General features: G+C 36.6%; 3 protein-coding genes across 5 annotated transcripts; 1 reads left to right on the plus strand and 2 right to left on the minus strand.

Moving 5' to 3' along the window:
- Window positions 1-3,380: 3,380 nt before the first annotated feature.
- On the minus strand, window positions 3,381-4,441 carry LOC106166704 (syntaxin-like). Its single transcript, XM_013545350.2, has one exon. The coding sequence runs from the start codon at window positions 4,407-4,409 to the stop codon at window positions 3,510-3,512; it is 900 nt and encodes a 299-aa protein (XP_013400804.2). The 5' UTR covers window positions 4,410-4,441; the 3' UTR covers window positions 3,381-3,509.
- Window positions 4,442-5,407: 966 nt separating this feature from the next.
- LOC106166668 (uncharacterized) lies at window positions 5,408-9,657 on the minus strand. Of its 3 annotated transcripts, none has more exons than XM_086997272.1 (7): window positions 9,486-9,655; window positions 9,095-9,161; window positions 7,901-8,024; window positions 7,371-7,545; window positions 6,758-6,917; window positions 5,651-5,957; window positions 5,408-5,570 (listed from the first exon to the last, which is right to left on the minus strand). In XM_086997272.1, exons 3-6 carry the CDS (start codon window positions 8,007-8,009, stop codon window positions 5,721-5,723), a joined length of 681 nt encoding a protein of 226 aa, XP_086853398.1. In that variant the 5' UTR covers window positions 8,010-8,024; window positions 9,095-9,161; window positions 9,486-9,655; the 3' UTR covers window positions 5,408-5,570; window positions 5,651-5,720. The 3 variants fall into 3 exon arrangements, with proteins under 3 accessions (XP_086853398.1, XP_086853397.1, XP_086853399.1); XM_086997271.1 differs by lacking the exon at window positions 9,486-9,655 and adding an exon at window positions 9,329-9,384; XM_086997273.1 differs by lacking the exon at window positions 9,095-9,161 and having other exon boundaries at window positions 9,486-9,657.
- On the plus strand, window positions 9,589-27,344 carry LOC106166735 (glutathione reductase, mitochondrial). The gene is made up of 12 exons (XM_086997270.1): window positions 9,589-9,765; window positions 13,222-13,337; window positions 14,374-14,440; window positions 14,728-14,860; window positions 15,499-15,553; window positions 16,544-16,643; window positions 18,169-18,255; window positions 19,723-19,854; window positions 20,780-20,891; window positions 21,180-21,311; window positions 23,064-23,197; window positions 24,294-27,344. The coding sequence occupies exons 1-12, from the start codon at window positions 9,589-9,591 to the stop codon at window positions 24,441-24,443; spliced, it is 1,395 nt and encodes a 464-aa protein (XP_086853396.1). The 3' UTR covers window positions 24,444-27,344.
- Window positions 27,345-27,489: the final 145 nt, after the last annotated feature.

Genomic DNA, 27,489 nt, shown 5'->3' on the forward strand with positions numbered 1-27,489 from the left:
CCGGAAATCGCGATGAATCTGTACCTTTTAACGTCCATATTGCACTAATTTCCTGGTATAATCCTCAGAATACACCGTGAATTTTTAAAGCTTTATATGTATTAACTTTCTGAAGGATTTGAATTCTCTTATTATCATGTTCAGTTATTTGAAAGTATAAGTTTGTACCTAAAATAGTTGCCAAATGAACAAATGAAAACCCAAAGTTTGGAGCCTACTTCTTTTTAGTGCATGAAGTTTAAAGCCTGCTATGCAACTCTTGGATAGAGCACGTATCAACACCTGCCCTCTGTTTGGGGTATTTCTTTGCTCATCAGTTTTCACTTAATTCTCAGTAGCCCTTACTGTGAATGTACTAAATCCATTTCTTAGAGCTGAAATTAGAAGCTTTTCTAATTTACTTTTGAAGCACAAGATAACATCATAAGATTACCGAGTGCAACTATGCCCCTGCTTTTAGTACTTTACCAATGCACCACACCAAAATTGTTGAGACCTGTATGTTTGATTAGCTGTCATTTTTGTAATATTTGTGAACATTTGATCACGAATGGTGATTTAAAAATCCGTCCTTACAGCACATTTATATTGTGAAGCGCCATGCACTGATCTAGCTGAAGAATCATAACCAACAAACAAAATTGGTACACCCCAAGCTTTTTTATACTTGCCTCTTTGAGGCTAAGTTATTTTGGTGTTTCTTTCACATTTTATGGATTTTGCACGATTTTTTTTTTTGGATTTTTTTTCTTAGAAAGGGGGGGGGGGGTCGCCCATGAGTGCCATTTAAGTAGATTGCTAACTGGGAAATGATCTTAATGAGAATCCAGAGCAAAAGGTCAAACTACTCATGTTGGTTAAGCAAAAGAAGGACTGTTTTCAGTACATAATAAATGTATCATGCTTGATGTTTTTTACAAACTCTGTAGAATAGCTCCTGCACAAATAGGAATATGCTGATTATACAGGTAGTTGCAAAGCCCACATGGCTATTCACGAGTGATTACAATTCAATACATGTGGCCCGCTGACTTTTGGAGGCCATTTTGGATTTTAAAACCTAAAGAGGCAGATACTGATGCTACATACATACTATGGTATTTTCTAACCATTAAATGGTATTTTTATAAAATACTATACAAATAACTTTCACAATGAAATGTTTTTTTTTGGGGGGGGGCATATTGAAATTGACTGCCATATTGGAATTTTCAGACATGCCCCTATGTCCAACGTTTTTTAGAATCATGTTCTCCACAACTGTGCCAATTTTTATGCTTGTAATTGTAAGTGCTTGATGAATTCACCATACTACTGCATATATTGAGTAAGTAGACTGCTTATTTTACTTTTGGAGGCCATTTTGAGTTTCTATACACCTATAGAAGCGGATATTGATAATTCATTCATAGCATGGTATTTTGCAACTATAAAATGATATTTTAAACCATTATAGGACTATATATTAGAGGTTTTAATTTAAAAGAGTATTTGTGGCGGCCATGTTGGATTTGGCGGCCATATTGGAATTTTCAGACATGCCCATATATCCAAAATGGCTTAGAATTCCGTTATCTACAACTGTGCCAAATTTCATGCTTGTAGGTAAAAAACGCACAATTCACCCTTTTTTCTGCACCAATTTCTTGGACTATAGGGGGTTTAGATCTACATGTATACTCTATGCATACACCGTGCAGTTATGGAAATTAATAAAAAGGAACACATTCTAGATTTCAATCTGAATAAATAAACACATGGATGAATAATTAAATAAGACATTGACTTTCAGTCCACTCCATGTCAAAGTTCTTTTATATTGCTATAAACGTTATGTCATCTTTGTAAATAGTTTTTGTTATACAATCATTTGTTTCATAGATGACCAAGTTCCCAGTGAGCAGCGTGAGGTTCCGGCTGACAACGCAAGGTCGGCAGAATTCAGTGCTGAAGAAAATTTGATTTCGATTAATTGTAATATCCAGACAAGATGAATGAAAACTTTTAAACAGAGTTCGCTGTTTTTGTTATTTTCAAGATCTCAGCATCCAACGATTGTATTCAGTATGGCATCTTTTTTTATTACACCAATTATATATGTATATTCCATTGTAATTCATAAAAATCTAATCTAAATATAGCATAATTGGCTCCCCAACATATAGGTGTAGCTGCGAGCGCAGTTGCATATATATTTTTTAAAAATTTAGATTAAAAAAAAAACAAATTAATTAAAAAATAAAAAACGACCAGGGTTATAAAACACAGAAAAAAAAAAGCCAAAAAAAATCAGTCCAAATATTTTTTTTTTTTATTTAGGAAAATATGAAATAATTATCCTTTCGTATTTTTCTAATTTATGCCTTTTGAAGGGCATTTGTTTGGGATATTTGTGCAAACATTTGGGTGCAAATGCACGATATTTTCTTCTCTATATTTTCTCTAAACCTCAACAAATGCAATATTTCATTATAAAACCTCTGCAACTGTAATGACACGTGAATGTGTTTCTGGTTACTAGCTGTATGAAGCACTGCATGGTACGCATGGTATCTATATGTAAGTGTGGTTGCTGAGACGTAACAATTCTGTGATTTGCCTCAGCATGTGATTGCATCTTTTTTTCATTTAAAAACAAGAATTTTGCATTGTGTGTTTGGTCGATGTAAAGGTGACTTTGATGCTTAGATTTGTAACAGAGAATTTTTTTGTTGCGAATTCAGACAGCTGATAAAGGTCATTCATCAATGTTTTTATCATAGCTTTTATTAACATAAAATATTTTCTTTAGAATGAGAACGGAGGAAGGGCAGGTTTTAAAATTTTGTTTCGCGCAGCTCAGCAAAAATCAAACAATCTACGATAACAATTTCGCTGTGAGCACAAGGACGGAAAATGATTATTTTGTCTTGTTTACCTTGTTATCTTACGGTAACTCCTTGCAGTGATGGAGCATGTGGAAGCGGGGAGGACATCAGGGAATTAGTCAGCGCTGCTTTTAAGTGAATCTTTCATATTAAGACCACTGACCTGTATTCTGCGGATCAACTTTTCCTAATTATAAATGCCCCTCTATGACAATACTGGTAGCTGCGGAGAGTTTGTATTTCTGACATTTCAACAAGGGTAAAAATCACGCGGATATCAGCAGGCACACAAAACTGAATGGTTGTGAATATGTTCAGCATTTGCCGGTATTTGTGTCATCTACGGTTATTATATAATTAGATAATTTCCATGCGGCACTAAGCTATGCGTTTTATCTAATGGAAACGCCCCCCCCTCCCCATCCCTTCCCCATGCAATGACAGACGATTCTTTTAAACAACTGATAGACATCACAAAAGCTTCTTTAATGTAAACAATTTTACCTTTATTAATTGAAAACAGACATAAAATGTGCATGTATTGTTACAACTTCTCAACTTTTTCTCATCGTACTCTCTTAAGTTTTGTTATAGTCTATACAGTACTAAGATCTGAGCGTTTATGGTGAATATTTTTAAAGTTTAAGTTCTTAGCCTTTTATGAAAGATTTTGTTAAATCCTTCTCGAGAGATGGACACAATCCTTGCACGAAGGTTTCGTTTCTTCACCAGCACAGCTTTTTTATATGTGTGGACTTCGTTAATTTCTTGAATATAGTCTGCAGTTTTGGAAACATTGTGTTCAATATTGTCAATCAGCTCGCTGTCCTGTGCTACGATATTCTGAACGTTTAAAAAAAGATTACGTAGCTCGTGCAGCTTGTCTTCCATGGCAGTAAATTGTCTATGTCTCTCTTCGGTCATGGACAATCTGAATTCGGCTTCGGCTACATTCACTTGGATATTGCAATAAAAAAGCGTCGAGCCCCCGCCGTGCACGGCGTCGTCCAATTCGTCATCCGAAATTTCCGTGCCCAGAATGCTGAGCTGGCGACGCAAGCGCCCCTTCACATGCTCCTCGTGGGTCACCTGGGCTGCGTAGAAGTCCCGCAGTATCAAATACAGCTGCGTCGATAGGCTCTGGTGTTGCGCACGGCAAATTTTCGCTCTGGCGCTGCCACAGCCTGCGTTGGTTTGGTCGTCTTCCAATACTTTCTCCATCTCATTCAGCTTGGCTCTAATGTCGGTACAATAGGCAAAAATACGGCCGTATTGAAACTCAAGTTTTTCTTTCAGTTGAACGAGCCCGAAGGATGCCACTTCCAGCTCGCTGTGTAATTTTTTCGTCTGCTCTACCATCTGTGCCATGCTTTCCACGCTGTTTTGCACACTTGTGATTGTTTTTAGAGTGTTCATGAGTAGCGCTTGTGACTCTTCAGGCGGCATCACAACCTGCGGCCATTCAGTGTCGGTGTCCGCTTCTTCACTTTCTCCCCAAACGTTTTCCTGCCAGCACAACAGCTCCGCCATGCGGTCTTTCATCGTCACGGGTATTTAATCTCGGTGCAAGCTGGAGAGAACTTCACCCGATTACTGCAGTCCGACTTGACAACCTTTTCAGCACAGTCAATTTCTTGAAATGGGTCGTCTGCGCTGCACTGCTCGCTGTCACCTACCCTTGTTAAGGCGATATTTCTTTCAAAACTCAGAAGAGCAAAGAACGAATTTAGTAAGCTTAGCTCCCTTTGAGAGTAGAAACCAGTGGTTTAATATCTAGAAGCAAGATTGCCCCAGTCAGTCCGGCGTCAAGTTTTTATAGGTTTCCAACCAAGTTTCCGAACTCTAGGCTGAATTAAACCAACCAATGAGAAGACGGCATGAGATCCCACTGCAGCACGATCTTCTCTGTGTTATCAACCTCTTGCATGTGATAATTGAACTGCATTTCAACCAATTTAAAGAGTTTTAAAAATGGCAAGTTATAGCGTAGTAAGTATGCGCAGCTCATTCAAAGAAGTTGGTCCATTCATTGCTAAGGGTGCAGGAAGCGGATTCGTTACCAGACTTCTTCCTGTGCAGCGGCACAGAAAGGTACGCCTACGAGATGGGGCGAGAACGGGGCGGGTGGTTAAAACATAACAATTAACAGCTCCACAAATTGAATTCAAGCGCAGTGGCATTAGCCACAGACGGATGTCCACCGATAGTACATATTCGATATAGTGGTCAGTAACGGTTACCGCGCCAAACCCGAGCTTTGAACTTAAAGCACACGCAAGAAAATCTGCATTTAACTGGTAAATTAAATTGTGCACTATGACGTTTATTAGAATGACATAAAGTTAGCTGAAGTCTTCGTAAATTTAAACTACCTGAGACGCTATGGTCGCCTGTCATCTAGAACCTCAAAAGAATCTGTTAAGCAGAGCATTTCACAGGTGATGCGAACCCAAGGTAGCCATATACACTACTGCATATCAATGTGCACAATACATCATTTTGACATAAAAAAATGAAAAATAAAAAACGGAATACTGAAACCCATGTCCACGTAAAATTTATTTATTAAACGAATGAGCGTTGGGTACATGATATATAATTATCTCGTAATTTAACCATTGCTTTCCTTATACATTTAACCTCAAATTTCCCGTTTGAATATCAAAAATGAGATGTTCTCCAGCGTGATATGGACGCTGTCAGGTCGTATCAGCTAACCAATAAAGACAATTTTGCTACAGTAAAAAATTAACTAATATATTATCTACGGCTTATTCCAACAGGTCGTATCAGCTAACCAATAAAGACATAATTTTGCTGCAGTAACAAATTAACTAGCATATTATCTACGGCTTATTCCAACTTCTCATTCATAAACTCCAGCATGCGCCCTAAGGCCTGTTTGGCGGCTTCCTCGTCATATGTTCCCAGAGGGTTCTGGAAGTTAGTAAAGCCATGTCCAGCATCGTACTCCAAGAGAACGATATCCACGCCTGCTGCCTTTAATTTCTCGACAAGAGGTCGATAATCATCCGGTGAGGAAAATCCTTGGAGGGTATCTTTCTTGCCAAAGTGAGCTTCCACAGGAATCTGTGGAAAAAATGACAGATAAATTCATCGTTTTTCTTTCTCCCTATATCTATTCGAATATCGGGTAATTCTATCACTATAAAATAGCAAGCCTGCTAAAATTGTATAACGTATTAAGATAAATCTGCATAAAGGCTGGTGAAGTGATAACAATCTGTCTATTTTAAGTTAAACATAAAGCAAAATTTGACTCTAACACAGACAAATTCCTCGTCACAGAATTTTTTTAATCAGAAAATGACCGGTTTCACTGTGGGTGTCTTCAACCCACTCAGGCGCCTGTTTGTTTGAAACGAAGCAGTTTCAGATTTACTTTTTAATCAAGCTTTAGCCTGAACTAAAAAGATCCAGGACACTTCAAGGACTTGAACAAACAGGAGCAATTTTTGTCGATACAAAGATGCACATCACAAAGATTATGTAAAAGGTGACTCATATATATATATATATAAGACATGCCGGTCGGTATAACTAAAAAAATGAAAACTGGTGCTCATGAGTAAAACAGAGAACTTTTGCGGGATCCTATATATATATATATATGTATATGCACTCGACCAAAGGAGTTCGGACACGCCGATATTTGGAATAGCATTAAAATAACCATATGAGCTGAGGTAAATATTTGAACCAAATATTGATGGATAATGCACCCACCAATCATTCTTTTTTTTTAATATATATATATCAAGATTTTCCCAATACATAACAAAGCTTTTAATTGAAAAACAATATCATGGTTCCGACATTTTGGGGTCTAGTTGGTCGAGGGTATATCAAATACAAAAGAGATCGCATACCTTGATCGTAGTTAGGTCTGCCAGTTGCTGGCCCGGGATGCCATAGAAGGGTGCGGCAGCACTGATCTCCGGCACGAGGGCTGCTGCGGCGAACGCCAACGCCCCGCCCATGCAGAAGCCTGTCACGCCAACCTTGACGCAGCCCTTGGACTGCAGAAACCTGGATTGAAGTGCCATGAGTGAATGGATAGAAGTAGCATTGAATGCTTGTCTGATTTGTTTCCACACATTAACTGATGCTACAGCAGAGAGACTCGCCGATTTTTGTTTCTGCCTGTCTTTCTCTCTCTCTCTCTCGCAATCTCTCAATCTCTCTCTCTCCTTTCCCTCGCAATCTAAATCTTCTCTCTCTCTCTAAATCTCTCTATCTTAGTCCCCTCTCTTTCTAAACCTCTATCTTTCTCCTTCTCTCACAATCTAATTCTCCTTTCTCTCTCTCGCTCTCTCTCTCTCTCTCTCTCTGTAAATCTCTCCCTCGAAATCTTCTTTCTCTCTCCCTCCCACTAAAGCTCCTCTCTCTCTCCCTATGCTTCTCTCTCTTAACTATAAACAAAGAAATGCACAAAAATCACAACCAAATAACAAGATCTATAAGACCAGATCCCCAACGCACCTGGCTGCTGCTTGAACGTCCTTGACCGCCCCAGGCCAGTCCAGATCGCCCATGTAGTGTCCGGCCGTCTCACGGTCAGTGGCGACTTTGCCTCGGTAAAGGTCCGGCACGAGAGTGGTCAAGTGTCCGTCTTTGGAGAGGTTTGTGGCCTGTTGCTTTATCTGGTCATTCATTCCTGAAAATACAACCTCTGGCAATTGATTCCTGAAAAAAATCATCTCTGGTCATTCATTCCTATAGATATGAACATCTAGTGAAAAATGCAATCTAAAGTCCTGGAAGAGGGTGCTACCTACATACGTCCAGAGATTCTGCCCCGTCCTACTCTAACTCAAAAGAAACGTTTCTCCAACTTAAGAATTATATTACTATATTTCTATTGTCAAACATTACAAAATGCCACAGCATTTTTTAAGTCGGAATATCTTATATAAAAATGTAGCACTAGTATAAGTACGTTTTTCTTTTGGTTGATTTTTAATAACGACACTGTAAAACGCTCTGTGACCAGTGGATCAAGAGGATCTTACCCCACCACTCCTGCAGGACAATCAGTCCCTTCTTGCAGCCAGGGACGTCCACCATGTGCCCCGGACAATCGCCCAGTTTATTCTCAGTTTGAAATGTCACAGTCGCCATGCTTGCTCTGGAGTACTAAGAAACAAATTAAGTCTCATTCTTTTAGTTCGTTTGTTTAAACTTTAAAAAAACGAGGCAGTAAAGCTGTCAAATGTGCAGACATAAAAAGCAGAAGATACCAATGACAGTCACAAAAATATTTAACAGCATAAATAACATACTGTTGATGTGAGCATTCAGAAAATATAACTGGCCCATGGGGCTTTAAAATCACAACTTGAAAATGGCAATCAGTGAATAATTACAGAATTATATAAATACATACAATTCAAATCTAAATAATAATAATAATAATAATATAATAATAATAATAAACTTTAGGAAAAAATTAAATTATCCAATAAAGTTGCTATTCGAACTTCTAGCTTTTACAGTTGAGCTCAGAAAGAACGCACCAGATTGTAACCTGCTTGTTACCTCTTGTTACCAAATGTATAACTATCTACAGTGATAATTATAGATTATAGGGTTTTACAGTCTAGTCACAGTCTGTTTAGACAGGGGATAATACCCCATTCTGCAATGAATCAGCAAAACTATTAATTGTCTGTTGATAACGCAGTGGGCAAACATGCATTGGTTCAAGTAACACAAAAGAGGGGGGCGTTATAAATAGTAACCAGTTGTTTTAAGTGTTATTTTTGGAAACTTCCCATTCTTTCCGAGCTCAGATGTATATTTAAGTGCTGTGAATGCAATAGTTTGTTTGTAAGAGAAAGGTGCTTTTTCCGGGGAAAATTCATTTAGGAAGGTAATCCCGTATAGATTGCCTTAAATTCAACACTTTTCTTTGCAGTGTTTAAAGGTGACGTGAACCTTATGTTGACAGAGCTAGCAGATGCACCTGTCAATGTGCTTTCCCCTCAAAATCTGCAGACCTACGGTAGCCTACATGTAGATGTCTCCTAGTGCAAATATGCTATGTAAGAGTAGACAGGTGACCATTTTTTTCACTGATAAACTGTTCACAGGAGTTCCATTTTAAACGACTAATGACTTTCAATTTGAAAGTCTTGCGAAGTTTCTATTGACAAACCATACATGTATACCACAAAAAGCGCCAAACACGCCGTACTTGTACTTACGTTGTTCACAATGCTACTGAGTCCGACTTTCCCCGATTTAACCAGATAACTGCGCACTAACAGTAACCTTGAGATAAGCATAGAATGAGATAACTTAGTGAAGCTAATATAAGTGAAACAGACGCAGTTGATATGTAGTTAGGTTGACCGGCCTTGACACAACTGACCTAATTCTATTCACAAATATGCACCGATTGTACAAACCGGAACAAATAAATGCTGAACGATACTTACTTTGTGGGTTTATGTATATCTTCTACACTTCTTACAATCATGTGTGATAAGCTAGTTGCGGAGACATCTAAACATAGATACTTAAGTTACAATTTACAATTGTGAAATAACTAAGCCCGATTAATGAAATTGTATTATACCATCGCTATTGACCTACTTTCAAAGATCGCCAAAGCAGCAGAGCCTCAGTAGAGAGTAGAGTGACTCGGCAAATATTGTCATTTCTTTAATAACTCAGGGCGTCTACTGCGTGACCGTGCATGCGTCTCCATTTTCTTAGAAGGCTCTCCAGGATGCCTCCCGTTGTGAAGAAGTTCGACTATCTTGTGATCGGCGGCGGATCTGGTGGTGTAGCTAGCGCGCGCAGGGCGGCAGAGTTTAAGGACGGGAGTTTGAAGATTGGGATAATCGAACACGGCAGATGGGGCGGCACTTGTGTTAGTATGCCAAGGATTTAAAATTATACCAACGGTCATAACACACATACACACATACACACACACACACGCACACACAGCTAGAGAGAGAGAGAGAGAGAGAGAGAGAGAGAGATTGTGGGCAGTGTAGGCTAATAGACGTTAGGCCCTACTGTTAGTACTGTACATGACTCTCAACTTATAGATCTACCCATGCAGCTACAACACCCAACGCTGATTCCATAGTCACGTAGGGCGCATTTAGATTCTCACATCGTACTTGCTGGGTCGACCACGAGCAACTCTGCGGGGGATTCTCGCTAAACACCCAAACCCAATGTAGAGGTGCAAATGACGGGCAAATCTAGGTTATTTGAAGGGGGATGCGAAGCCGACCCCCCCCCCCCCCCCCCAACACTTGGCGTTCGATTCGGGTTTTGGTATTTTAGATGGCGAACGGTGACATTTGGTACGGTGTAGAACTATGATTCAGCTAGTCAAAATTCAAATTTCAAGAGGGACCAGAAATTGAAGGGGGGGGGGGGGGGGGGGGTCTGGACCCCCTCCCCCCCCCCCCCAATCCGCCACTGAATGAGGTCACAGGTATGCTCTAAAAATGTTTAGTGCACAGATTACAAACTTTGTTTGATTGTTTTAGGAATCCACATGAAGAAGTTTGTATCAAAGTTTCACTCGATCACCTGCAACCATGAATTATTAAAAAATAACACATCATCTTACCCCAAAAAGGAACATGCATTAATGTCACAAATGCAAAATGTCCAGCTGTGTAAATGTTTTACTCACTGTGAAAATTCTATTGTCACCGGTTTTGTTTTTTAATTTATCTCTTACAAGTATATAAAGTTGTAAAAAAATATTATTATCTTCTGTATAGAGAGCGGTTAATTTTTTTGAGCGACTTGAATGTGCTTGTTACTGAATAATAATTATTATTAAATACACCCAATTGACAGTAAAATAAGAATTAAATAAACTATTTTCCATTTATGGTCCAAATATTATATTGGAAATGTCAAACTTTCATGGAATCACAATATGATTTTTTTTCAGTCAGCAAGATGAAACTTTCTGACAATTTTTCTGGGGAACATATGTTAGCCATAATGCAAAACCCCTTGCGTTACAGTTTAAATATTTACAAAAGCATCCATACATCATAGGCCCCACTAAGAATAGGGGACTAACTAGTCCAAGGGTCAAATATGGCTACCCAATACAAAGCTTGCCATCTAATCCACTAATTGACGCTGAATAGATATCCCATGGGGAAGTATTCAAGTGGGTCGGCCATATTTGATCCTCGGACTAGTTAGTCCTCTATTCTGATCGAATGAGGCTAGTATAGAACATACTAGTACTAGTTACCATTTATAGGCTCCTTACGTAAAATTGAGACAACCTTGGATTTTTGTTTTGTACACATATATATGTTCTAAAAAGTTGAATACAACTTGGAATTTATTCCATTTATTATTATTATTATTATTATTATTATTATTATTATGTTTTTTTTCTATTGATAATTCAGCATGTGAAATACAACTATATATTTGGTTTGGGTGCAATCAGTGGAATCCGCTTTAAATCAGCACACAGAAACCTTACTGACAAAATATTCTTCCGGCAAGGGTTGCGGGGGTACTCTCACAATATGTTGTGGGAGTGCTCTGGCAACTTGTTCTAGCTAGCTGCTTCACAGATTCCAAAACTTATCTTAAATGCAGCAATTAGATCACTCTGTATATACTGCACTACAGATTAGCACCTTTAAGTTAACACTGTACATATTAAACATGAAACAAAATGCCATATAAAGAAAAAGACTGGATTGAGTAAAAAAAAAAAAAAAAAAAAAACATGCTTTTTATGACTTGTACAATTTAAACAATTTTAACACGCACAATATATCAGGGCAAAAAATGACCAGGCATCTGTTAACTTTGCTGTAGTGTGGTATATAAGAAGAAAACATTGCTTTTTAAACAGTGGGATATATATTGTAAACTAGAAATCACTCGCCAAGGCAGCGATTTTGATTATTATTGATTATTGATTGATTATTGATCCAGATCACCACCAAAAACTAATCATCTCTCCCTTGGCCCACTTCTGACAGTTCCTGAAAATTTCATCAAAATCGTCCCATACCTTTTTGAGTTATGTTGATGACAGACAAACAAACAGACAAACAGGGGTGAAAACATAACCTCCTTGACGGGGGTAATTACCCCCAGCTGCTTAAAGGGATAATAACTCTTTGTATGAGATCTAAATTTCACAATAAAAACATTGTGAATAACTCATAGAAATATAATATATTCTGTTTTACCACAAAAATGGCAATTATAGCTATTATTCTGATATCTGAGCTTCTCTTTAGACCACGTGACCTCCATTGATGGCTATACTCTGTTAAAATCTCTTAAGAGATTTTAACAAAAAAACCAAACTTTTTAGAAAAAAAACAGGGACTAACTTTGAATGTAAAAATGGATACATTAACCATTGGTAAGTATGGGAAAATTGTTGTTTATTCCAGGAAAATTCATTTTTGGGCCGAAACGAAGAGTTATTATCCCTTTAAGGAGCTATGCCAGACAATTAAGCTGATCGAATCTTTGCAGATGGCTGCCCTCTGTAATAATCTAAGATATTATCACAAAAACCACACTTAAAAAAACTAACTACTTTAAATGTCGGAAGAGATTCATTATTCATTGGAAGTATGGAAAATTGTCTCTTAACGCCAGGTAAATGGCACTTTTCCTACCAAAGTGAAAATTTGTCATCCCTTTAAACACGTGTACCTACATGCAACGACCCCAAATGACCCTTATAGCTGGCATGTATGTACTAGTAGGCCTGGGATTGGATTCTGGTTCCTAGGGTGTTGTGCTAGCTGCTGTGTGCCTTGATAGACTCATTATGTATTAGTCAGGAGGGATAATTTGCAGCTTGGAAATTGACAAGATTTTGGTGTACATGAATTAGGATTTTACGTTTTTTTTTTTTTTTGTTTTTTTTTTGTTTTTTTTTTTTGTAACTGTCAGACAGTTAGGGACATGACCTGTACGGTGTGTGACGTACTGTCAAATGTACTGTATAGTAGTGCTCTATTGAATTTTAAACTGAGGAACAGTATTAGTGTGTGTGTGTGTGTGTGTGTGTGTGTGAGTGTGTGTGTGTAAAGCCAGTCAAACAGTACATATATATATATATATATATATGTAAATCACATAATTGGGTAACCACTGTGAGTTAATTAAAGCATGTAGTGTGTCTTCAACTGGCTGTTGATTCTATTTTCTTGTAATGATGGCACATTAATTAGTGCAGCTTTCCACAAAGAAAGGGAAATCTGAAAAATTAAATTTAAGACAATTTAATGAATCAACAATAGTACAAAATATTAGACAACAGCACATGTTGTGACTCCTTGTCTTGTTAACACAGGTAAATGTGGGCTGCGTTCCCAAGAAAGTGATGTTCATGGCAGCTAGCCATGCTGAACACCTCCCTGACTACAAGGACTATGGTTTTGACGTTGAGAGGAAGGCATTTGACTGGAGGTTAGTCAGAAGATCCCATGGTGCATTGACAATGAAACTATCGCATTCAGGCCTACCCAACTACCAGACTCGGCACCGAATGATCCAGAATTCACCGGTAGATCAGACCACACCACCCGTTTTCAAGGTGTGTGTCAGATCGCATTACATAGTATCAGACGCGACACTGCTCTTGCCTAGGACGCAATGTGATAGTGACGATTCTCAGCGGGGTTGAAAAGCATTGCATCACCACTCAAAATTTGTTCAGGGTATGATACTGTGTAATGCGATCTGACACACACCTTGAAAACGGGTGGTTTGGTCTGATCTACCGGTGAATTGTGGATCATTCGGTGCTGAGTCTGGTAGTTGGGTAGGCCTGGCATTAGGAAGTTTATTCCAATTATCTGTAGGGACTCTTGCTGAATTCACTCCTCCTGGTGTTGATTAGAATACAGAAAAGCTGGTGATATAAATACTAGCATCAGTATGGGTGCAGTGGGAAGAAGAGTCATATTTGCATTCAGCTAGAGTCCCTGCAAAGTTAGGTCGACCTACCTTGTATAATTGTTTTATTGAGAAGGCATCCTTAAAAGCATACATTGGGCATAAAACTAACACGTAACTTATAATAATAATAATGGTGATGATTATGATGATGTTGATGATTATGATGATAATTATTGTAGAGTTTACAAAATTTACTTGGAAATTTCAGAAATTTTCCTTTATCACTTGGAATACTATGTCAAAATGTTTAGAAATTTTTTTATTTTTAGAGTACTTAATTTCTACTATTTACCATATTACAAATCAAATTCAGCAGCATCTACCAGTATCACCATTATAAGCCTGTGTGAATCAAAAAGGAGAAACTTTGAGCTAAAATATATAATATAACATACAAAAAATTTTCCAGAGAAATGAGATTTTGTTAAATAAAATATTTACAATTCATTGTGTGTCCTTCAAAGTAGATAAATGTTAACCATTCAAATAAGGAATAGTTTGGTGGGTTCTGATTTTATAATAAAACAAGTTTGTTATTTTTCAGTATAATCAAGAAGTCCAGAGACAACTATATCAAAAGGTTGAATAAGATCTATGAAGAAAATATGTTGGTATGACCTTAATATAGCATTCTTAATTCATAAACTTAAGATGTCTTTATCCATGGTATATGATATATTGGAGTTGTTACTGTAGGCCCAATTTTATGCAAGAAAACCAAATTATAAATAAATTCCCTTTCTTACGTAAATACATGTACCTAGGATATATATTTTAAAATCAAAGAAAATACATAACCAACCAACCATCCAACCAAACAACCAACCAGAGAAACAGTCTGAGAAAAACAAGCAAACAGCATTTTCCATTCACAATATAGAACTTTCCTCTTCTCCAGAGCAAAGTTGAAAGAATCTTTGGCCATGCAACAGTCACTGATGATAAATGTATTGAAGTAAACGGTCAGAAATATTCCGCTGACCACATTCTCATTGCTACAGGAGGAAGTCCTATAGTTCCAGACATACCAGGTGATCAACATCGAGTTTGGTGTGACAGTGTGTTAGGTGTGACAGTGTGATAGTTGTGAAATTGTGTTACCTGTGAAATTGTGTTGGATGTAACAGTGTGTTAAGTGTGCTTATTGTGTTGGTGTGACAGTGTGTTAGATGTGAAATTGTATAAGTTGTGAAAATGTGTTAGATTTAACAATGTGTCAAGTGTGAGAGTGTGTTAATTGTTCATGTGTGTTAGGTGTGACAGTGTGTTAGATGTGACAATGTGTTAGGTGTGACAGTGTATAAGATGTGACAATGTGTTAGGTGTGTCAGTGTGTTAGGTGTGACAATGTGTTAGGTGTGACAGTGTGTTTGATGTGACAATGTGTTAGGTGTGACAGTGTATTAGATGTGACAATGTGTTAGGTGTGTCAGTGTGTTAGGTGTGACAATGTGTTAGGTGTGACAGTGTGTTAGATATGGCGGTGTGTTAGCTGCTACAGAAGGACAAGATGTGGCATACAGATTTTTATTTATCACTGTATAATTTGAATTTATCTGATGTTTTTTTGGTATGTCTTAAAATGTGTAAAGTGGTCATTTATCAGTTAGCTGAAATTTATTCATATATTTATAGCCATAATTGATCAAATTCATTGAATACTTTTAAGGTGCTGAGCATGGAATAACAAGTGATGGGTTCTTTGAACTTGAGGATCTGCCAAAGTAAGTTTCTCTTCAGGGAGTAGTTTGTAATTTGGGGTAATAAGCAATCAACTTAAAGAAAATAACATACAGTAGATATAATGTTGCAAACTAAACCAAAAATTATAAAATATGAGGTAAAAATAAAAATTGACACAACTGTTAATGCAATTCAAAACCAAACCATATGTATTGTGATCAAACAGTGTTCTATGCTTGTGTTCTTGGTTTTTCTGTTTGAGTGAGATAAATTGCATGTAAAATTGTGTCATAACTTAAGATTTCTGTTGCTTATATATAGACAGATGTTGTCTGGGCTTTGAGACCTGCATTTTCTTGTTAACGGCATTATATAAAAAAGGTTGTAACTTGTCATTCTCAATTTTGCAATTGGGAATTCTAGGGTTAAGTAAATATAGAATTCAGATGTAGTTTGACAACCAGCCTGACTGGATTATTTTTCTGAAAGTTATGTGGTTTTGATATTACTTCATATGTACAGGATAAACGCAAGCACAAGGTTGGCTTTTTTATTTGAAAAGGTATCATAAATGAATATCTTAATATTTGTACAACACTTTTATCAGTTGTGTCATTCACATTTCTGTCCATTTGACGGTTTTGCTGCTTTCTTTCTTTATTTTTTAAGCAAGTTATGGGTGCTGGCCTTATGATGAAGAATGATCTTATGTTGAAGAATCATCTTTTGAATTGAAACTTAAATGTTTTCCCTTCTTTTTTGCATCCTTGCAATAGCTGGAAATATAGTCTGCATGACTTATCACCTTAAAAATCGAATTTTAATTAAATTTATTAAAATTATCATTTATCACGAAGAAATATTTGGAAAGATTTTTATTTGGTATCAGATGAACTAACTTGAAACGTTATGTGACCTGATAAAAGTTTCCACTTCGAAAATGATTTGAAATTTGATGAATCTGCAGTATACAGTGATATGTTTATAAAATGATAAACTGACATATATCTAAGGGAAATATTTATTAACAGGAAGACAGTAGTCGTTGGAGCTGGTTACATTGCTGTGGAACTTGCTGGAATTCTGAATGCTTTGGGTTCTGATACATCTATAATGATCAGATATGATAAGGTAAGTGGGAAAGTTACCTCTCTCCCCTCCCCCCACCCCCCACCCCAGGGGGAAAAAATATATATATATATATATACACACAAACAGTGAAGATAATACCCCAATTCTATTTACAGTAATAATTGAAGCAACAGCTTAAGACACCTTTATCAGGAAAAGAAGACCCAGGTGCCATAGGGAGTCCCCCCCTCCCCCCCCCCCCCCTCCTCTCCTTTATGGTGACATCTCTACAAATCATGGCAAGGAGAGATCTGGGAGAGTGGCCCCATTGCTTTTCTTTTAAAGATTTTGAAAGAGTTTTTTTCTTCATTTTTTGATAAGTGAGCTGATATGGCAGCTGTTAAAAATCATTGCAGGATCACAACTGGGGGGTTTCTAGGCACACAGAAGCAAAAGATAACCAGTAGCAATCTGCCCACTAGCTAGGAAGGATGTGGTTTGAATGCAGTGCTATTTTTAGTAGCAGCTTGAGCCTTGCTAATTATAATTGTGAGATGTTTCATTACATTAGGTTACTAAGTTACATTGACTTCTCTCTGTGCATGTTTCTAATAGGGAAGATTTATACAGGGAATGGTAGACTAAATGGTATACCATCTGCATTACAAAATGCTCCTAAGTAATATTTTCTATAGTGTGTATGTATTCTGCACAGGTACTTATAATCATCTTCCCCATTCAGACCTTTAAAACAATAAAACCCTTAAAATGAAAGTGTATTGCGCTGCTCGGTTGTCAAGGTGTTACTGCTCAAGCAACACATGGTGACTCCCACTCTTGTCACCAACACCAACCAATTATTGAACTAAGCAAATAATTTCTTCCTCTCCTTTCATATAGCAGCCGTAAAAGTAAGTGATGTCAATTTTTCCCTCTGAAATGTCTCTCAGATTGGCAAGTCCGATAGAACTAACAGTATTTAAAGATGTTCCTTAGGCTCTATTCCCATAGATTTTAGATCGATCTATCCCCGCAGGGAGTCTCACTAGATTACTTTCAAATAATCCGACTTAAATGTCCGTCCCGCCTACTACAAGCTGTAAGGGGGTAATTAACTTTCGTGTCCGCCCGGCTGACAGCTATTTAGCGAGAACCCCCAGGGAGTTAGGTCGATCTAAAGTAGGTCAATCTAATCTATGGAAATGGGGTGTAAGTCATGTTTTCTGTACTAAGTAGTAAATAATGTAAAACCAATGTAGGGTGATGACTAAAACAACAAAAGGGGGAGTTTTACTCCTGAAATGTTTATTTCTATTTCACTAATGTTAAGATTGCATTTTATACAAAAGAGACGTGGGGGGAAAAGTGATTTAAGTAAGGTTTTATCAGGGGCAGATTCAGAGATATTTTCTGACAGTCTTCCAAATTATTCTTCATTTTGACCATCTTCCAACAGAAAAAATTAGACACACGTCAATGTCAACTTGAAAATGTGACCGTCTTCTTGAAGACCCAGAAGACGGCCCAAATCCGCCCCTGTTTATTATCATATTAAACTCCCTTTAATTTGAATGTTCTTTTCCAGGTTCTCCGCACCTTTGACTCCATGGTGAGTGCCGCAGTCACAGAAAACTTGGAAGAAGCTGGAGTGAAAGTCCTCAGGAAAACACAGGTAGATGAATTCGAAACATGCATGAATTAATTAAAAAAAATAAACAGGTGACTAAATAGAAAACATGGCCAAAGGAAAAAAAAACAGGTGTTTTATACCAGCACTATGATTTATGGTTAGGTTCTTCCCTCTTTACCCAGAAGATCATATCTGTGTCTTAATTTTGGACAAAAAGCTCTGCTCTTTGATATTAAAATCAAATGAGAGTCATTTTATTTCATAATTTTAATTTTGCTACTGTTCGTTGCATAAAGGGTTACACTCCTGACACATTTTTTACCTTTTGCTTTGGTCAGCTTTATGAAATTGAAGCAAAGAAAAAAATTAATATAATAAAATCTGCCGTGATATACAAATTGAAAACTAAGTCTTGCCAGTCTAACAACAAACCTAAGGGCAACATTGAATAAACATCATGGACAGCTTATAAATATGCATTTAAAAAAGAGGTTGGATGTCAATTGCTGCTCAAAACTGTTTCACTCCGTACATTTTCTCTATAATATTTTAAGCTATAAATTTATTTCCATCAAAGATGAATTGATGATATTTTGCAGTTATGAAATGCTTTGCAGGAGAGGTTAAATGATATGCATTTGACAGTTCATATATTTTCATAAAATATAAAATAGTTTGTTTAAAATTAGACATTATTTTAATTTGAAATGCCAGAAATCTTGTCTGTTTTTATAATTTTGAATAAGTAACTATTATTATTATTACTATTAATATTTTTATTATCATGTTGGCCGTAGGTTCTACATAATTTATTATGTATATGTTCATATTATTTTATTGCAGTGTGAAATTGGAATGTATTGTTTTAATATAAGCAGGATGAACCTTAAATCAAAGATTGCCACAAAAGCCAACCAAATGCCAGCATATCATCTCAAATAGTATTATTAAGAGAATTGCCAAACGTATTATTTAATATTACCCGAAAAGATTTTTCTGCTAGTTTTCTTTGCTCTGTATGAATGGCCCAAAGGCAGATAAGTAAGTGGGTTAAATTCATGACCAAAAATTTTAAGAGAGGAACAGTTTAAAGCTCTTTTATGGTTGAGTGAGTGATTTATTTAGGTTTATTCCTGGCATTTCCAATTTATTTGAGTCGTATAAGAAACTAAAAGTGGTTTATGTGTATTACTGTGAATCCACGCCCCACAGATGCTCAGTCCATATGTACCTTTAACACTTTCACACTTAAACATTAGAATGTGTAACAGGTGTTGAAATCTGGTTACAGGTGCATAGAATGGCTAAAGGTGTAAATTTATCCTCCTATCCCCATTTTGTCAATGTGGTTTTGAGATTTGCAGTACTTTGGCCCAGAATTTCTACATGCATTTTTGTTTCCCTTTTTTCTTAAAGATAATTTTAATTTATGATTTACCTCCCCATTATTATGTAAAACAATTTTAGTGTAAAGAAAGTGATCACTAGTAAGATTGTATAATTTTTCAGACAAAACTTGTGACCAAAGAAGCGGATGGCACCCTTACACTAGAGACCTCTGGTGGACAAATTACTGGCGTAACATGTCTCATTTGGGCAATAGGAAGGATACCAAGCACAAAGTTTGGTGTGGAAAAACTGGTCAGTTGTCTCTATTGCATGCCCCTCAAGCACAACTCTTGTTTTACCTGAGTAAATAAATAAATAAAGATACAGATCATAATTAAACTGAGAAATTGCAAACAGCACAAAAGCTGAAGGCTGTGAAGTCAATGGCTTGCCGTTGGATTTGCAATAAAATAATTCATTTTTATTAGAGCATTTTTTACTTTTTAGGGTTGTATACCCTGAAATACCCTGAAATTTATAGTTACAAGTGATAATATCTAAATGGCATTCCTTCAAGAAAACCAGTTGCAATGCCCCATAGTACTTACACATGGCTATGTACTATTTGCTGTTGAAAATTTCTGAAACAAGCCCAGGTATGAAAACATCAAGAAATGGAAAACAGCACTTTCTCAAAACAACCACTGATATGACGTCATCAGCTTAATGAGCATACTTTTTCTGAAGACTACCCATGAATATTATATGATAATATTATAACAACCAGTTGTAGACTATAGAACATAGTTTTTATTAGCCTGGTTTCGTCTAAAAGGGTTTATAAGTAAACCTAAAGTGTAGTCAGTGATGACTGAAACTGTCTGAGGAAAGCTGTACTTTTCTTAGCTATCTAGAATCGATATGCTTAACAAATTTAGAGTTTAAGGCCCATTCCCAGTAAAACTAACATTCTACGTAGATCAATCCAACTCTGCGGGGACTCCTGCTGAATGCAATCAGATAAACAGATAAACACCCCTCCTCCTGGCATTGAGATGAATACAGAAAAACTGGTGAATATATTAATTCAGTATTTTGGAAACAAGAGGAGAAGTTGGAAACGAGGACGGATAGATCTTTGTAGAACAATAGTGTCATTGGGAATAAGTCCTCAATTTTTACCTCAGTAGACCTTTTTCTGTGAAATAAACCAGTGAACTTTGCATTCTTACTTCAGGGGGTTCAAATGGACAGCAAGGGGCACATCATTGTGGACGAGTTTCAAAACACATCTGCCAAGGGGATATATGCTTTGGGCGACGTCTGTGGAAAATTCCTGCTTACTCCAGGTATATATAATTACTTGTTGCTCTGCAAAACCTGCCCTTCAGACCCCAGAGTGGCAAAGTCTAGCTATCTAGCACACATACTGATAGCTGTCTCATTAAAGACTGCTTTTGGCATGAAAAGACCTCTTCTGAAATAAAATTATATTAGTTTTTTTTTTTCTTTTTTTTTTTTTTTAACCTGCCATTACGTATAATGTGCATTATTTCATTTTTATTTGATAAATTATGTGTATGTCCTTAATACAGAGATCTTTAAGTAGAATAACAATTTTGGTATGACATTTGTAGTTGCTATAGCAGCTGGCAGGCGTCTTGTCCATCGACTTTTCAATAATGAGAAGGATCTGAAATTGGCGTATGAGAACATCGCAACAGTTGTATTCAGCCACCCACCCGTGGGAACCGTAGGAATGACAGAAGGTGAGAGGGAGGAAACACTGTCTACTGTGTCTGTCTGTGTGTGCATGTGTGTGTGCATGTGTGGGACTGAGTGTGCGACAGCGGTTGCTGGACTTTACTGTTATATCATTTCCATGATATTTTATTTTTTGTTGGGATTTACTCAATACATACATTGACTTGCACTACTAAGCTTAGTACAGATCTGTTCTTTTCCTATGTCTCCCTTTCTTCCTTTTCCGCCACTTCCGGCTTTTGACTTTGTCCCTTTTCAGGGGTCGCCACAGGGGATTGCAACCCTGCACCCATGCCAGTCCAGTGTATGGCAGTCCTTTACTCCCATTTCCTGCATATCTTCGTTGATAACTTCCATAAATCTTTTCTTCAGCCTGCCTAGTTTTCTCCTTGGTGGTTTCATTGCATGCATTCACTGCCCAACATATGTTTCTTTTATTTTTATTTTTCTCAACCAACAAACATACACAATGTCATTAGAACTATTATTTGTCATCATTGTAACTCTAGAGTAACGCATGTACCAGTACCTAAAAATGGAAAAATTTAAAACAATAGCTGAATTGCTTGTTGAGAGGAAAAGTTGAAAGTTTTATTTGAAATTAAAAAAGGGATCATTGAAAGTACGGTGGCATTTTATCATTTAGGCTTACATTATTTTAAAAATTACTTTTCATTATAGAAGCAGACATTTCGGAATTAGAGACCCTCATGTGTTTTTACATCTGCTTTCTGCTAGTTTCCAGTCTGGGCATTGACCCACTCTGCAGTTCTGACAGGGATTTCACGCTGACTTTTAGAGCTCTTATTGCTTCACAAATAACATTTAATCAGCTAACTTCTCTCATCAGGGGTTTGTTGAATTTGATTCAGTATTTCATCAACTTCTGTCACGACTTCCTTTCACCGCGGAATGATACCTCTGATTATCACACTGGTACGCGATAGGGAAGTGACACCTCTGAACAGCATCCCTGCTTGCTCTCTTATCCAAGTTTGAGTTTAGTAATGAAAGATTTGATTACGTCCTGTTTTTGTCTCTGTCACAATCACCAGGGAAGAGACCACTTTAAAGTGACAACCTCAAAGATTAATTATGAAATAGCATTATTAAACTTATTCTAGTAGGTATTTTTATATTGCAACAAGGCAGGAGGTGAATATTTTTGTCACAGTAAGAGCATATGTCTGTGGAGAGCATTACAGAAAAATTAATGAACGTATTTTGATGAAATCTTCAGGATAGGTCACAAAAGAAAGAAGGAAGAAAGAGATAGCCCAAGGAAGAAAAAGATTTTGGAGTTGATCCATGAATTAATTTTTTTTATCAATTAATTCATTAACTTAATTAATTGTTTAATAAATTAATTTTTCAGAATAAGTTGGAAATGGTCCAATATTATGAAATTTTCAGAATAGGTCAGAAATGGTCAAAGGGAGAAATGAAAGATTTTGGTGATGACCCATTAATTAATTAATTAATCAGTCTGTTCTTTCAATCGTTATGACTTATTTTTATTTGTCTTGACTGCAGTTGGGCTCTCTGAGTGCTTTTCTAAATTTTAATACTATTTGAATTTTATATATTTCAAAATATATTTCTGAATTTCCCACCTGAAATTGAGTTGTGTGCATGAAATTTAAGTTCAACTTGTTAAAATCTTGAAATTTTATATGGGTCAGCTTGTTTGTTACATGGACTGATTATAATAGCATCCTGATTTTAGCTTCTACATTTAATTTGTAACTGTCTTTCAGAGGAGGCTGTGAAGGAGTTTGGAGAAGATAAGATCAAGATCTATAAAACTGTCTTTACACCCATGTATTATGCCGTCACTCAGAGGAAGTCCAAATGTGCCATGAAGATGGTGTGCCTTCTCCCCCAGGAAAAGGTAAGATGGTTTGATAGACCCTTTTCAACAACCTCTGTATCAGACATTACTAAAAAACAACCTTCTCTGCCAGCTTGCCTCTGCTATGAGTTGGTGATAGTCGTGCTTAGTTTGCAGTAACTTTTGAGGCCCTTTTCACATCCTAAGGTACAGTTTTCTCTATGGCACTCGTTTGACCAATCATAATGCAAAATTGTGCTGCAGTGGGCGGGCTCTCTTCCACAAAGCTTTAACGTACCAATCAAAATGAATCCTGCCAATTGGCTGTGCCAATCATGGGAGACTATTATTAGTTGACTCTCTCGTATATTAGCACTAGTCCTGCCCATCTATTAAGTTGTCAAACTCTCAAACCACTGCGTGAAGAGTGCCTTGAGACTTTTGTGCCTTCCACAGTGTGACATCATAAAATAACACAAAAAATATATCAGTGATCCCAGACACAAACAATCCCTGTTTACTTGTATTTATCCTAACATATTAATAACAAAGAGGAAGAACACTATAGATGAATTGGTGCTTTTATTTAATTTTGTATTTTATTTTGTTTTTGGGGTTGCAAAGAAAAGGGGAATCGGGTAAATGTTATTTGTTTTAATTCTGTTTAAATTTATCTTATTTAGTTTTAGGGACATTGTGCGAGACAGAGAGAGGTAGAGAGAGAGAGAGAGTGTGTGTGTGTGTGTGTGTGTGTGTGTGTGCAGGAGAGAGAAAGAATAAGAGAGAAGAAATTTGTGTATGAGTGGTTGTGTGTGAGAAAGAGAGAAGCATAACAGCTTTCAGATATATATGTACTAGTTACAACACGAGTTATCCAAATATGGGACACACAAGAGCGTAATTGTATCAAGGCGCAGCCAAGATATAACTTGCTCTTGTATATCGCATACAGTGGATGGCCAGTAGTTAAACAGGACTTATCCCACGGCTGACACTTAGAACAATAGGATGAACAAACCAAAGTTTATGAAAATACAAGGTTAAACGAGCCTGTAAGCCAAATACAAGTGCAATTATCCTATTTTTTGAAGCGCTGGCCATGGCATAAGCAAAGGTTTGTATTCCATGAATGGCTGTAAAAGAAATATAATTTCAGGTGATCGGACTCCATCTCGTTGGAGACGGCGTTGATGAGATGATGCAGGGGTTTGCAGTCGCAGTCAAAATGGGGGCTACCAAGAAGAACTTTGATGATACAGTCGCCATCCACCCTACTTCATCTGAAGAGCTTGTGACTTTAAGATAGAATATATAAGGAAAAAAAATATATATATATAATTAATTACTTTTCAAAGGGCATCGGGAGCAACATGATATGTGAAACAGAAGTGAGTGAGATTAAGGAATTTCAAATTATTTTGTCTCTAAATCTACTTCTGGACTCAATGAATTGTTACACATTATTGAAATCTGTTTAAATAACTACTAGTGATAACATAGCTTAGGCTGAAAAATTGATTTGTAGACTTGTTATCAGTAAGTAGTTCAAAAGTGTCTGCATCTCCTGCAATCTTTGCAAGGAAAATTTTCCCCCACTTGGTGTATGCAATTTGGGACAAGGACTGACGCACATTTGATCTTTCATTAAAATTATTTTTGGCACATGTTGATTTGAAATTTAATCTAAAGAATGTTACATAATTGTGAAAGTGATTTCTGCAGGTAAAATCTTGATCTTTTTGATTGCATACCTTAATGTGCAATTGTATTTTATAATATGTTAGACTTCAACAACATCTAATTCCTAGAATAAAATTTATGTTAATGACACATTATGAGGTACTTTGCCCTATACGTCATTACCCTAACATTAGAATATGATTTCATTAAACCAGATTGTGGTTAGCATTGCCTTGTTATTATAATTGCTCAGCAGGTCTCTCCAGGGTATGGTAACATCCAGGAAATTCATGAATTAAACTGATACAAGTCAAAATATTGAATATATTCTAAGAACATGAATGTATATAGTCTTGCTTCTTGTTGAACTTACCAGAGGACAGTAAAAACTTTTAAAGCATAACTTGACATATAAATGGCCTTAGTCAATATCTAAAAAAAAAAAAAAAAAAAAAAAAAAAAAAAAAAAAAAATTGCTAAATATGAGTTTTTGGCAGGAAAATCCTGGCTTGGAAGGTTTTAATCTATTATGACAAATCATTTCTCTGTTTAGACATAATATAAATTTTAATTTATCAATTTTCACCACCAGTAGCGGTGATCAACATATATTATATCTCCATGATAAATGTGACTCAAAAGTAGGATATTACAATTTTTGGAGATGGAAAGGGGGGAGGACGCAACTGACCATTCCAGGGTATTTTTTTCTATTACACAAAGATGAAATGAGCATTATTTGTTTGCCTATGCTCAATGTATTGGGATAACTGGTACAATTCTCTCCAGGTTTCAGGCTTAGGGACCATTCCCATAACCCTATCATGCTAGTTGGATTGATGCAACTCAGGGATTCTCTCTTAATTGCATACAGTTTAAAGTGGCTTAAATGTCTGGCACCCCCCTTTGTAACTGAAAGTACTTGGTTTAAGTCAGGAAAACTTTCTGGAACATGATGTTATGTTGCTTCGTGAGGGGGGCGTGCCAGACAATACAGCTGATTACATTGACTCTGCCTTAGCAAGAATCCCTGCTGAGATAGAATGATCTTGCTAGTGTGATAGGGTTATGGGAACAGCTCCTTATCTAACTGGATGTGACACTGAGCATCATTTTCAAATCATGCAATCCACATGTATTTTGTGGTGTGCCACAAGGCTTTGAGCTTGGTCGAAGTCTCTTTACACTGTATACTTCACCCACTGAGGATATAGTCACTCAGTTTGGTTTCAATTTGATGTTATATGTAGACGCTTCTCAGATATACATGCTGTGTGTGAAAATATTTGTGATAAAAAGCAACCTTTAAGGCTTGTATATATATATATATATAGTCTTCGATGATGATAAAAGTAAATTGGTCCATTTCAACTCTAGGTTTCCCAAGACACTCAATAGCATATGAGTCAGGGATTCTGTTATCAAAACAAGCACAGAAGTTAAATAACTACTTTAACAATTGTAGCTGAGGCTGAAAAATTGAATTGTAGGCTTGTTACATATATCAGTACACTATTCTTTGACAGGATATCAAGACTCTCTACGTGACTGCACTTCTTGTACAGAAATAATTTCAAAAGATGGCATTTCTAATTAGGGGCACATTGCAATCATGGTTTTTCACTTCGCACTCTCTTCCATTTTGGGACTTAAGCAGATTTTAAAATAATTCCAAGGTAGGAATAGGTGTGTGGGTATACAGTGGAGTCCATGTAATAAATAAGCAATTACTTCACATTCGTTTCCATTTTCTGACAGAGATTTTATCTTCATATCATATTATTTTGATTTTGAATATAAAAATTCAGGGGCCGATGGTAGCTGTTTTAAAGGAGACAGAATTTTTCAGGTTTACATGACAGGTGTGTAATTTTCTGTCGATAAACTGTCTTAAATGGAGGTTGGATCAACAAAGATAATTTGGAATACTGTCAGAAAATATCTCCGGATCTGCCCCTGAAAGTGTACCGTAAGCTCTGCTAGTCCACGTGTGTTGACGAGCCATGTGTTGGCTCTGGTAGACGACTGTTTCTTGCTTCAAGCCTCACTGGTATAACAGTGTGAAACATGAAATGGCGAGACTCTGACTATGCTTTCAGCAAGATGTGAACTGGTACAGAGGTGAAAACGAGAATGTCCCAGCTGAAAATGTTCCAAGCATATTAAATGATAAATGGAAAAATAATTATGTTACTGTAGTTGCCACATAACTAGAACTGAAGTGCTATGGCAATTGCATGATTTATTTTATCATTATTTTTATTGAATCTGAATTTAAAGAATCCCACAAGATTATGTATTGTGAAAGTGATTCCAAAGGCAAAGTATTTGCCTGCCACACTTGTAATGTAAAGGTGCAAATCTTTTAAAGCCTTTAAGTCGATCATTATCACATTCCCTAATTTATTCTAAGCTTGTATTTGGACTGATATAATAAGACAGAACTATTGAACTGCTAACATAAAATTATTTTGGCATTTGCATTGATGGAACACTTCAACAAAAATGAATAAATACTGAAAAATTATGCAGTGTGACAGTGATTTTTATTTATTTTATTTTATTATTATTTTTTAGGGGGGGGGGAGGGTGGAATGGGGTCATTAAACAAGATTGAAATAATCAATGCTTGCATCAAATTGAATGTTCTCAGGTCATTTTTTAACCATGGA

Source organism: Lingula anatina, chromosome 10 (assembly GCF_051362555.1).
Source record: "Lingula anatina isolate TDL-2025a chromosome 10, LinAna3.0, whole genome shotgun sequence".
Taxonomy (NCBI): domain Eukaryota; kingdom Metazoa; phylum Brachiopoda; class Lingulata; order Lingulida; family Lingulidae; genus Lingula; species Lingula anatina.